This window comes from Falco peregrinus, chromosome 5 (genome assembly GCF_023634155.1).
Source record: "Falco peregrinus isolate bFalPer1 chromosome 5, bFalPer1.pri, whole genome shotgun sequence".
Lineage (NCBI taxonomy): Eukaryota > Metazoa > Chordata > Aves > Falconiformes > Falconidae > Falco > Falco peregrinus.
The window spans coordinates 43,316,152-43,330,150 of NC_073725.1; the positions used below are offsets into that span (position 1 = coordinate 43,316,152).

The 13,999-nt window shown below is 38.2% G+C and overlaps 1 protein-coding gene across 1 annotated transcript in view; it reads left to right on the plus strand.

Moving 5' to 3' along the window:
• MALRD1 (MAM and LDL receptor class A domain containing 1) overlaps positions 1 to 13,999 on the plus strand; it is a 282,749-nt gene that overhangs the window by 117,404 nt on the left and 151,346 nt on the right. Inside the window, exon 25 of the mRNA XM_027777677.2 lies at positions 2,487 to 2,781. Within this exon, the coding sequence (XP_027633478.2) occupies positions 2,487 to 2,781 (295 nt within the window). The remainder of the gene's footprint in view (positions 1 to 2,486; positions 2,782 to 13,999) is intronic.

The window sequence follows — 13,999 nt, forward strand, 5'->3', positions numbered from 1 at the left end:
TTCAGATCAATGAAAAATGTACATTCACATCAGTGGGACAAGTAATTTATGCAGGCAAACCAAATATACCATCAGCAAATATAAACGGACATACATGAAAAAAAAAATGGTTCGTTTGTATACAAGACTTTCACAAACCAAGCTGCATGTTCAAAAAGAATAGAAAGCCAAGGGAAACAGCCTAAGTAGAAATAAATGCCAAAATAAACCTGGGAAAGATAATGGAGAATTCTGCATTGAGGCATCTGTGGTAAGTAATTATACTATCTGCAAATGTCAACCCATAAGAAAATCAGGAAGTCATGTAGCCTATATTGTGATTTTAAGGTAATTTAAGAATAAAGCCAAAGAATTTTAATAAAAATTATGAAAATGTCATTAATATCGGTAATTCCTTTATGGTATGCATGGTAGGAAGGGGGTGATAAAACAATACTTGTTTTATCAAGTATTGTATTTTCTGTATATTTTTCCATTGTAATCTTTCCAAACAGAACCAGATGTTATAGTTCTTTTAGTTTTCAAAAAAACTATGATAAATTCTTCAGGATAGACCTGAAAATACTAAACAGCCAACTGATGAATGACAACATCCAGAGAACCTTGGCAATGTTTGCTTCTTTCTGTAGCATCATATTTGAAAACATCTGTTTCTCAACCTTATCTGGTTGAGAAAGAAGACTAGACAGCTAGCCTATGTTCTGATACAAAGCAAATTAAGTATGGGAATTGATATTTCACATGCATTATTATTCAAGCCTGAGTATGTGGGGCCCCAGCCCTGAAATGACTCAGATAAATACTTAAAATTAAGTTTGTGCATAGCTGTTATCAACGTAACATTACTACTGTATGATATGTCTAGAAACTATACAGTGGAACAGAAGACCAGTATGTTGACTCTGATATATCGAATTATTCAGTGTAATTGAGATAAGGGTATTGCAAATAAATTTGAAATCCAGAAAGTAATGTTGGGTCCAGGAGTTAGGAGGCAATTGAATTCCAAGGATCATGTAATAAAAACAAACATAAAAAATACAGTCTAGTGGTTTTGAAAACAACTGTAACTAAGCCAGAGCAGTGTAGTGGGCAGCTCTGTGAAAGTATCTGCTCAGAATTTAATGACAGTCAGAAAATAAAATAAAATTCAGCAGTAGTAAAAAGGAATGGAGATAAATTAAAAATGTGAAAATTATTATATAGTTTTTAAATATAACTATATATCGAATAGACAAACCTCATTTAAGGAAAGAATTTAAGAGAAACAGAGTAGCTGCAGGACAGGAAATGGAGAGGTGAATAGAAACATTTCCATACAAGAAAACAGACTTATAGAAATTATATTTGACCTCTTCATTGCACAGGAGACATTCTGAAAGTGAACACAGTAAAACTTTCAAAAGAATTATAACACAAAGCCCTTGGTGGCTTTACTAATCAATTATTAGAGAAAATCAGTTAAATAGAAATGTGAGGATTTTTTTTAAATAATGTGTTTATGCGATGCAATAGACTGTAGAAGCCTATGAAATCCTGTAGCACCAGGTAACATAAAAGGACATGACTTCACATTTACATGTGTATCATAATATTCACTATTAGGTTTTTATAGCTATAATAAATAAGATAGAGTTTTTATTCTTTAGGGCTTGTGCTATGCATTAGACTGGAAAGAAATTTGAGATGTAGACATGTTCTCATATATTATAGCATGAATTGCTTCTTTCAGGGTCCTCTATCATTCTTGGAAATATTCCGATTCTTGTCAGAAACAGGATATTGAACTACATTAAGTATTAATTTGATAAAATATAAGCATTCCTTTGTTGCTTTTGAATTGAAAATAACTTAAGAGAGCAGTTAATTATGACAACTCTTCACAGGGATTTCTTTTAATGTTCTGTATCTACTTGATCTTCTTTTGTGCTTCATAATTTGTTTTCCCCATTTTTTCTAAAAAAAATAATAAAAAAAAAAATGTCTCTTCTCTAATCCAAGGACCTCTTATGTTTTATTTTAGTTATTGTTTTGCATTTCTGCAATCCATGTAGAACTTTTGATCCCATGTTAGATTAGAGATTATCTTCTAATTACACACTCTGTAATCCATCATAAACACATTTATAACCAGAAAAGTGTTCAGTAAACTGAAGTTACTTCTTGTATTGTAAATGGCACTGCTCCATTCCTCTGTTTTTTCATTCTTTTACATTTACATGCAAGAGTTATTCAAAGGGATACAAGATCAGCTGTCACAGTATTGTAATGCTTGCTTCAAAGTTTGGCATGTGGAATAGTTCAAAAATTTTCACTAGTGATATTTTTTTTGGTGCCTTTTAATTAAATTGTGTTTGAATCAGTAAAGTCAAGGGCTATTCTGAATGCTAGTGATGATGCTTAATTTAGTAATTAGGGTAAATACCATAGCAGAATGGGTCTGCAGTCACCTATTGTATACTTGATGTTATTGTTCTTGCTTGCAGATACTTTTCTATTACCATATGTATGGAGCTCACATTGGATCATTGATTGTCTACCAGAGGACTATGGCGAAACATGAAAACATTCTCCTTAATCTTACTGGAAACCAGGGAAATTTCTGGCAGCGCAAGGCACTGACCCTGGCTGGAGATGGAGATGATTTCCAAGTAATCTTTGAAGGGGTAGCTGGAAAAGGTCCAAAAGATGGCATAGCACTTGATGACCTCACATTTTCCAGGGAGTGCTTACCATCCCAGGAGTTTTTACCAGCAGAACCCACAACACTGCCTCCAACAGGTATGTTCCTGCTACAGACAAACAGTCTACATTAAGTCTGGAAAGAATGAATAGCAGCATTGCTTTCACTTTTTTGTCTCTCCTTCAAAAAAGAAATTGAATACATAGCTTGCTAAAGACATGTTGAAACTAACATGCTTTTAAGTAGATCATTGAAATTACAATAAATTATTTTTAGGAAATTGTTTGGATACTGAGTCAACACTTGTGAATCTGCAAGACTTAATGTCCAGCCATGTATACTTAGACAATGCCCGGCTTAATTCAGTGGGATTTATTTATCAATACTTTTATAATATAGTTATTGTAAAACAAAGAACTAAGAGTGAGACAGAGCCAATATGGATAGATTGCAGTAAAACCATCAAGCTTTAATGCTTTATGGGTAGTGGGAATTCCTACTGACATGTTTAGGTACCATATCCATCTTCTTCCTGTGTGGTATGGTGCCAGCACTGGTGCAATTGTTTGCACCATACTCACTTTCTGCACAAGGGAAATAAAACTCAGGAAAATTTTACCCAAAATAATAACGTTCTGATGGGGATGGGGATCCCAATAACTCCAAGGTAGGAGCTGCTCTTGAAAGCATTGATGTTGTTCGTTACTGATATTTGCTTGGACACAAATTATGAAGGAGAAACTCATTCTGACAGAACAGGAGAAATCTCTTTCCATCTTCTACATTTATCACCAAAGCTACTGAAATGTAAACCCCCAAAGTGGAATTTAGGAGATGCATTTTGTTCCTGGGCCTACTACAAATTTCTTGCATGGCTAAGGCAAGTCATTTTATCTCACTTCTCTGTCTTTCTGATCAATAAAACAAAGTTAATATTTCCCAATGTCAAGGACTACTGGGAGAATGGGTCATTAATTTATGTGAGCTGCTTTGCTTTGTTACTATGGCTAATGAGTAGCTTTCCCCTTTAGGACATCATTAAGCACTGCTCAGGCACTGGGAAGTAAGACTGATGTGACTACATCAAACCCAAGAAAATTCACTGTACTTTGTGCATAAGACAAGCAGGAAAGATATGGGCAATGTTTTCCAGATATATCTCTCTTAAGTTGCCAGTTACAGTATGCTGTATTGGCTTCCTACTTTTGTCAAAACATCTACAGAAATTTATTGCAAATGAGATTGGTATTTTAAAGTTCAGCTTTATATGAATGTTACCCCAAGAGGAACACTAGTTGAGATTTCTGATTCTTTATTTTTTATGTTTTCAGACTCTCTCCTCTTAATGGTAGATGCAGGTCCCTGTGGCAGTATTAGAAACTTTAAAGCTTTGGTTTTGATAGTAAAGGATGTTCCAAAACACTTTTATGGTGTATATAATAAAAAAGATCCTAAAATTTCAGGAAAAAGCCACCAGAGACTTTTTTCTTCATGTAGCTCATCTAAGATGTACTTTGTGAACTTTGTAGATTCACAATGCTTTGAGATAATGGTCTAAATTCATCCTTATAGTGAACTATCTTTTCTGTATCAACAATTTTCACTTGTCCCAGATAAGAGTTTACATTAGCCACTGAGGGTTCCAACTTACAGCTACTATTTAGCATTGATATCTCTTTGTATCATTGCCTGAAATGTGGGCTTAGGAACCCGAGTATGAAACCTGCTCTTGCTTACAGAAATGTTCTCAACAGTGGTAAAATGCATGCTGGAGGCCGTGGACAGTGCTCTGTGGTATAACTTCATAAACTAAAGTCAGCTAGAATGCCTATGATGATCAACTACAAAAATCTGGACTCAGACTTCTCTGCTTATATGCAGATACAAAGGAGAATTTAATCAAAAGTGAAACACATCCATTGCTCAAATGTTTCAGTGTTTCTAAGGATGAAGAACATCATGCAGCAGAAATCTGTTCCTTTCTTGTCTCCAGCTAAAGAGAATATTTACTAAGAAAGTTGTAATGTTTTCCCTCTAAGAGAGAGATTCGTAGCTTTCAAGGTCTATTCTGATAACATGACAATGCAGAATTCATACAGATGCATATTCTTCTAGCTGTTTAATATGCCTCCTCTGCTATATTTAGACACCCTTTTCTCAGGACTCACAAGGAATATCTCCTTCATTTTAGGTACACAGAATAGCACAGCGAATTGTAACTGTCACAATGTTTTCTTCCCCTCCTTTTAAGCCAAATGAAGTTTGGTTATTTGGTGTTTTTTGTCACAATTTGAAGAGTTTACTTTGTAATTTTTGAGACATACCAATCTGCAACTAGTATTCTGCATACTGAACAAATGTGATTTAAAAAAAAAAAAAAGATTAAATTCCTTTTGGTTTTAAATAAGAATTAATTGTAATGCACACATCAAGGGAGGTTCTTCCAAGACTTATGAGCAATATCAGTGTGTAAACAAGTATAATAGGGTGGCCCGTGCTTGTTCTTTCTGCGCATAGAGTGCTCTGGCAATGGATGTAGTGTAAGGACTAAATATAATAGAGTTATTAAATGTTCCCATCTGTGACAAAAACTCACTGTTCAAAAGAATTGTTCCCTGACCCTACATAGACTCTCTGAAGTTTTAAACATTTTTTTAAAAATACATTTTAGGTAATGTGTGTTTTCCTTCTGGACAAACATGCAGTAATAGTTAAAGGCTGAAAATGAGCACTGGACAACTAGAAAAAATTGTTTTGAAAGCCAGCACTGTCATTTTCCATAGACTGACAGCATGCTGTAGATTGTCCTCATGACTCTGCTTAGCAACAACAATGCTGAAGTAGAAAGCCACTGAGCGCCACTTAAAATGCTGTGCCAGAGAAACAATAAACATCATTTTAGACTGGCGCTTATCAATCTTCACTGTATGAATAGTGATGTATGGTGGAATATTGGGTTTTGTTCATGTCCTACAACAGTACTGTGTGTAGGAAGATACAAACACAGTTTTGTTCTAACAGTGCTGTTCATGCCTGTTGTGTCTGCGGTGTGGGCAGATTCTCAAGTTAGACTTTGCCCCAAGTAAAGGTCTTTATTGGGTTTGTGTGGCAAGGTTTTGTTAGCAGGGGGGCTACAGGGCTGGCGTCTGTGAGAAGCTGCTAAAAGCTCCCACTATGTCTGATAGAGCCAATGCCAGCCAGTTCCAGGACGGACTACTGGTGGCCATAGCCAAGCTCATCAGTGGCGATGGTAGCACCTCTGTGACAGCGTATGTAAGAAGGGGGAATGTTGCTGTGCAATAGCAATTGCGGCCAAGGAGAAGAGTGGGAATATGTGAGAGCAGCAACTCTGCAGACACCAAGGTCAGTACAGAAGGAGGGAAGGAGATGGAAGCAGAGATTCCCTGGCAGCCCCTGGTGAAGCCCACGGTGGGGCAGGCTGGGGCCCTGAAGCCCAGGGAGATTAATGGTGGAGCAGACATCAACCTGCAGCCGGTGGAGGACCCCACGCCAGAGCAGGTGGATGCCTAAAGGAGGCAGTGACTCCATGGGAAGCTTGTGATGGAACAGACTCCTGGCAGGACCTGTGGACCCATGGAGAGAGGAACCCACACTGGAGCAGGTTTTCTGGCAGGACTTGTGACCCCATGGGGGACCCACACTGGAGCAGCCTGTTCCTGAAGGACCGCGTCGCATAGAAGGAGCCCATACTGGAGCTGTCTGTGAAGAACTAATTGTAGCCTGTGGGAAGGACTCACGCTGAAGAAGTTCATGGGGGGACGATGACCCCATGCTGGAGCAGGGGTAGTGTGAGGAGTTCTCCCCCCAGAGGAGGAATGAGTGGCAGAGACCTGTGATGAATTGACTGCAATCCCCATTCCCCATACCCCTGTGCCACTGGAGGGGCAGGAGGCAGATAAATCAGGAGTGAACTTAAGCCTGGGAGGAAGGGAAGGGTTGGGGGAAGGTGGTATTAAGATTTGTTTTTACAGAATCATAGAATCATTTAGGTTGAGATCATAAAGTCCAACCATGAATCCAGAACTGCCAAAGTCCATCACTAAACTATGTCCCTAAGCACCGCATCTACGTGTTTTTTAAACACATCCAGGGATGGTGATTCCGCCACTGCCCTGGGCAGCCTGTTCCAATGCTTGACCACCTTTTCAGTGAAGAAATTTTTCCTAATATCCAATCTAAACCTCCCCTGGCACAACTTGAGGCCATTTCCTCTTGTCATGTTGCTAGTTATATGGGAGAAGAGACCGACCCCCACCTGCCTACAACCTCCTCTCAGGTAATTGTAGAGAGCAATAAGATGCCCCCTGAGACTCCTCCAGGCTACACCACCCCAGTTCCCTCAGCTTCTCTCATTAAGATTTGTTCTCTAGACCCTTCACCAGCTTCGTTGACCTTCCCTGGGCACACCCCAGCACCTCTACATCTCCCTTGTAGTGAGAGGCTCAAAACTGAACATGGTATTTGAGGTGCAGCCTCACCAGTGCTGAGTACAAGGGGACAGTCACTCCCCTGGTCTTTTTTGGATAGAAGCCAGGATGCTGTTGGCCTTCTTGGCCACCTGGGCACACTACTGGCTCATGTTCAGCCGGCTGTCAACCAGCACTCACAGGTCCTTTCCCACCAGACAGCTTTCCAGCCACCCTTCCCCAGCCTGTAGCACTGCATAGGGTTGTTGTGACCTTCAAAGATAGTAAACTCTCCCTTTTTCCTTGAATTCCAGCCAAAGCTCTGTTCAGCCAGGCTGGTCTTCCCCACTGTCTCATCTTTCAGCACATGGGGACAACCTGTTCCTGTGCCTTTGAGGCTTCCTTCTTGAATAATGTCCAGCCATTCTGGATGCCTCGGCCCTTCAGAACCATCTCCCAAGGGACTCTGTCAACCAGGCTCTGAAACAGGCCCAAGTCGGCCTTTTTCTTGTTTCCCATTCTGTTCTATTTGTATCTCTCATTGGTACCAATCTACATTGACTTGATTGGTAATAAATTAAACTAATCTCACCATGTCGTATCTGCTTTGCCTGTGATGGTAAATGAATGAGTGATCTTTCCCTGTCTTTATCTCAACCCACGAGCCTTTAATTATGTTTTCCTTCCCCTGTCCAGCTGAGAAGGGGAGAAATAGAGCAGCTTTGGTGGGCACATGGCATCCAGCCAGGGTCAATGCACCAGAGTTTCCTCTGAAATAACTTAGACCTTCCTATGGACCTGGCAAGCTTTCAGGATTGTGTAGGTCAGATAGCATATTCTCCCCACGCTTAACCACTCTTTCCATTATATTTCAAAGATGCAGTGATAGCTATTTTCTGTATGCTTTTTTCAGTAAAAGGGGTAATAGTGTTCAAAGCCGTGGCCTTTCCAGGAGGCATTCATACCCTCTTCTTCTTCTTGCAGTAACCATGATTTCAAAGGGAGTTATACAAAACCCTCAGGAATGTTCACAGATGAAGATACTGTCTGACTCTGTCCACAAAATGTGAGACCGTTGGCATGACTCATATTTTACACTTACATTTTTTTACAAAGAGGCGTAATGGATTTGACAACAACTTCTGTGATCTCCCAGTTTGCATGTTCTCCCTCTCTTTTCCCTCTCTTCCCTCCTGAAGTGTTGTTACTGGCTGTAAAAATGGCAGATCCCTCCATCAGAGTTTCTGCTCATGTCTCCGTAGCACTTATTTGGGAATACAACAGCGGCCATGGGCTGCCTGGTCAGATTAGCAAGCTACAATGGAGAAAAAAGAGAACTGGTGGCTGTTGAATTCAGTTTTGTAGAGAAGACAGTTGTTATTTCCAGCAAATTAAAAGAGATTCACTGAAGTGTTACATGTATCTTAAAGAACACAGTGATACTCACAGGAGATCACATTGAGGTCCATCTCTACTGGATATCCTGTCTCTAATGCTGTTAATGAGATGCTGAGCAAAAATCAGAAAAGGACAGGCATATGTGATGGTTCCTCCTAATGTTCCTAATATTTCTTTTTTGGAAGGCCTTATGAACCAAATGTAGTTTTGCATACGTAGTAAACCTTACTGTATTTGCCTTCTGTGTAGAGTCTAATTTCCCTGGGAACACATTCAGAAGTTTAGCCCCTCCTCCACTTTTGGCAGAAACTTGTACAGGTCTGCTGCTTGCTGAGAACTATTCCACAGATGTTTTCCTTTCTCTGATTTTTTTTTTCTTTTAAATCTACTATAATCTTTTAAGATTAGAAAATTAGGTCTTTGTAGAGTTTAGGAAATGAGTGAACGGTGGAATGATACCGTAGTAAAATGATTATTTTTCTCTTTGCTGTTTCCTGAGAAATCATGAAGCTTTTTTTTTTTTCTTTGCACTGCACTTTGCACTTTTTGAATATTGGGCTGATGTGTTTCTGGAGCTATCTTCAGTAGTCTGCTGTGTCACTCTTTAGTAGTGGTGGTGATTTGACCTCATCACCCATATATGAAGACAGATTTTGTTGGGTTCTGTGTAACTCAATTAACATTACATTTCATTGGAGGATGCAGTTCTTTTGCCAAACTGTGGCTGCTGAGCTCCATTGTAGTTGTATAAGATACCTGAACCACCTGCCTGGGGCTGGCAGCTGTGTTACAGAGATGATAGGAAAATCTAACGCCCTGCAATGATAGCTGTCAGGAAGGCTGCCCAGTGTATAAAAAGGGCTTAGTACTGTCACTTTAAGCAACTTCATATCACAATTTTTTTTTCTATTATTCATAGTTATTCCTAGCTCATATCACCTTGGAAAACTTTTGTTTGTTTTAGTTAGTGTTTTTTTCCACACTATTTTTTAAATTATTTTAGCACAAATGTCTAATTAAAAAAAAAAAGTTGTAAAATTAAGCATCATAGCTGAAATTAAAGTGAACACAGGCAAAGGAAGACAATAGTATGAAAATCAGGTTTGCTGAAATCTTTTCTTTTTAAATATTATACTTTATACTGTACTCTAAAGACCAAAGGATATTGCTTATTTCACTCTTTTGCAGATATAATTAGATTTATAGAAGTCTACAGGCACATAAATAGAAATAACCTTGGCAGTTATTCTAACTAATATGTAATTACAAGAATGAATACATTTTACGCTTCAGTACGTAATGTGATCTCCTACTGAAAAGCGGAATATCTCCTTGTGCACAACTGATTGAATAACTAAACATTTATATCTTCCTTTGTAGCAAGCAGCGTTGACTGTTGTCTGAGAGAACATGGTAGAATGTCTAAACCACTTTAGAACCAGTTCTGGGAAAAAACAACCAAACAAACAACACAAAACAAAAAATCAAGCCTATCAAGAGTACTCATAACTTCTGATATGCCCCTGAACTTTTGGAAGATAGAATATACTTATATAGTTGGCTTAATAGCATACAGCAGGTTGTGAAACTTTTTCTTAATTAGTACCTGAAGAGAAACAGACTGTCCAATGTATCTAGAATTAAATTCCATGCAAGCATAAATTTTCATTTTCACCTATATAATAATATGAAAAGAGAAGTTCATGGCTATAGTCTAGACTTTTAAAATAAAAAATGGACATGTTTAATTTTTTTTCTCTCATTTCTGGCGCAAGATACAACTGTTCCATATTTTTCAGGAAAAAAAAAGGTGGAAATACTGTAGAATGAGTAGATTGGTTTAGTAGCTGGACATAAAGCTAAGAGTAGTCATGCAAACAGGTGACTTGAATTAAGCTTCTACATATATTGTCCAACTGTTATGAGAAAATTTTCCTTTTATTGACAGTGAAGGAGATAAAATATATAGCCTGGATTTTTATGTTTTAGTTTCTGATTCTGTGAAGCTTTCTCCAGCTACATTCCAAGTCCATGCAATTATAACCACTGTACTTTACCAATTTAATTGGAAATATCTGCCTTTGGTCCACCTATTTCATTCCAAAGTTTATTCTTTTTGTTGGTAGCTAGGACTCTCTTTTATGTCCTTTGTTTTTGAGCTCTAGCCATACCAGATTGTATGATGGTTTGAAAACAAAGTGTTCGTTTGTTAAACTAAAATAAATAAATAAATCACATTTATTTATACTAGTCTAATTTACCAAATAATTACAAAAATGTAGCATGGGTTGTAATTTTAAGGATACATAGGAGTTACAAATAGGTTTTTTCCAACATTCTGTGGGGATTTAGGATACATTTCTGTCCCAAACAGATTGCATTATTTGCATATAAAATAAAAGTACAGAAATTTGCAGAAGTTTGTCATACTTTATTATAATTTTGTCCCAAAGAAACAAAATGTTTCCCCTAGGTATTCCCAAACCTAATACCTTGAATGTGAAAACTCAAAGACTGTTTGGATCAGCAGTCCGAGCAGAGCCTGGACTGGGTCCATAATGATTACAGCTCTAGAAGCTGGACAACAGAACATGATTAATATCACCGAAGGTCCTTGGAGGTAGGGCACTGTCAGCACTGTTTTTCTGTTTTGCAAAACAGTTTAACATCTCCAAAATTTGCCTTAGCTCTTGGGTCTCCACAGACTAGCTGCTAAGAAGTATGTCTGAGAGCAGAAGTTCAAAGAAGTATCGGGACAGGAGAAATGAATTTTCAGTACTGGCAGTTTGAAATGAGTCTCTGAGCAGCAGGTGAGGGCAGGTATTTTTATCTACATTCAGTCGCATGAAATGGTGATACCTTTTGGCAATGGGTAGCTGGGGTATGGGAATAACTTTTCTAACCAAAGGCAAAATGTTCCTACAAGTGCAAGATGAATTTCTGATACTATATTTATAAAGAAGAACCCTGTTCAAGAGCCCTGCTGTTTTATTTTCTCCTTAGTAGAACAACTAAGTGAGAGGACTTTTACCAAATCTAAGCCTTCCTAGGACCATCAGTGATACTGACGTTATTAGCTCAGACATTTATTTCCCTATGTGTTATGTACCCCATACATGGAGCCTGCCTCTGCCTGGTTAAACTGAGAGTGTGAAAGCTCTAACCCTGCTTTGCATTCTGAGAGCGACCTAACAAATTACTCTTAATGGAGTTTAATTGTTACTTTTTCTCACACATCTAAAGGTAGAGAAATAATGCTACAGTACAGGATATTCTTAGAAATATCAAGTGTTTTTACTATTAAGTCTTGCAACAGCAAAAGTGATCTGAAAAAAAAAGTTATATTTCACAGTATCTAGTCCCATTTTACCTTTAGTGCAGTACAACTTTGCTGGGCATTTGAATTGTCTAGACACCTTGGAACAAAATGTCCATGTGTGGTTCAGACTGCAGGCACATGTGTGCTGCTTCCTCTCTAACTGCAGGAAACAAGCTGAACTTGAAGTAGCCTTTCAGCACATACTTAGCAATAGTCACTTTGGACTGTATTTTACTTTCCTAGTTACAGTGTTTATATTTTCAATGTGATATACATTAGACAAAGAAAAAAAAATATTTTGCATAGGATATTTGCAAATTTTATTTGAAAGCTCAGTTTATATATTGTGCTTTATATCAAGGAAGATTTGAGGCAATTCACTGCACAGCTTCATTTTCATTCTGTTTGATTTTGTTCTCAAACTTTTCAACAGAATATGCCTCCCAAGTAGAATGATATTGTAGCTTTCACAAGATACCTAACTGTCACAAGATGTGCCTCATAAGCTGTTTAGTGGTAGGATAAATAAAGTTAATAAATAAATGGTGAAAGGACTGTTAACCGTCAAAATATGTAAAGCATTCTTGAGCGTGGAAGGACCACACTCGGTTTATGCTCAGAAGTTAGATCACTTCATGTGCATCACACAAGGAGAAGAAATTGAAGAAATAAAAATTTTTAAAAAGTGCTTTTTTGATCTGTCTTCTAGCTACCCAGAATACAAGAAAAGGTTGTGTCACCAATAATCACAGAAGTTGTCCTGAAGAAAAAATGATGGGAGGTTATTAACAGAGACTGCATGGCCATCACTGAGCATGGGGGGAAAAACCAGCAGATTTTCCTCTTTAGCTAGACAGGAGAGGGAATGTATGGGTGGACTGCAGAAAGTAAAGATTCTTTCCTCCACCTTTCTGTTTTAGTAAACACTTTTATATGCAAGGAAAGCCCTTAATATTTCTGTGCTGCATTTTTAGGTATCTAAGTAAAAAATAAAGTTGGGTGGGGGGAAGGAGTGATAAATAAAACCATCTTAACATGCATAATGAATCTTTACTTAAAGTATGTCCAATTTTTATCTGACTTAATCTAAGACCTGAAATATTTAGAGTAGGATTCAGCTCCAAGTTAAGACTCAAATCGGTGCCTTGTACATCTAGGTGTGCTAAAGGTGTGTCAGGTACCTAAATTCCAATTATAGTAGGTGTACTATATTGCTCTTTTGCTGCCCAGACACTGGACACAATCGAATTGCACAGGCATCTGTTGTGTTTATGATGCAGTAGGGAGTTTAAGAAATGGCCACAGTGCTGACAGGTATATAACAGGATGTAAGGTAAGTGTAAGCCCTTCAAGGGTAGCAGCTGGTGACAAAGAATGATGTCTTACACATTTTGAAGAATGCCCCCAAAACCTCTAAATTTCTATTTTAGCATGATCATTCTTTGCAGTCCAACGGTACTACCAACCAGATCTTGATCAGTTTTAATGACAGTTTAGACACTTAGGTTGCCTAAATGTAAAGATAAAAGTATATGTCCTTTTGTCAGCTGAATGCCACCTAACTTTTATTTCAGAACTCTTTTTGCCATAGTTTTTGTTTTGGTTTATTTTTTTCATCATCTCTTACAAGTCTCTTTCTTTTCCTAGGCTGGTTTAGATTTGCTTTAAAAATGTTTTTTGAGTTGCCTTACTGCTAGTTTAAGCAGAAGTGATGGCCAAGTTATGAGCAGTTAGGTTGACAGCCTCAGAGTGCTAGAAGATATGGGGTATCTTTCATCATACTGGTGCAGTATCTCATCTACAGGATGGGACACATGCTTGTTTAACTGTAGACTATGCAGTTGATGTGGGATGGCAGTGCATTGTGTCCTTGCCCTGTGATGTCTCCTGGTCACGTTCAGTGGCTGCAACCTGCTACTCTTGGTGCCTCTATTAACATTTCCCTTGCACGCGCACCTCACAGAGGTGAGATTTTGTCTCCATTAGATCTTTCTGTTCTATTCTAAATCTTTTTGGAATCCTCATGCTTCTTTCACCTACTTTTGCAAGGTGTCAGCTCAGGCCCTTAGCCACTCTTTCTGTTGTCTACTCAGACCAGGTCATTGGCATTTTTGCACATGGAAATGCATTAAAATTGTTGCACACCTAGATACTGCAGGTATTCAAGACTGA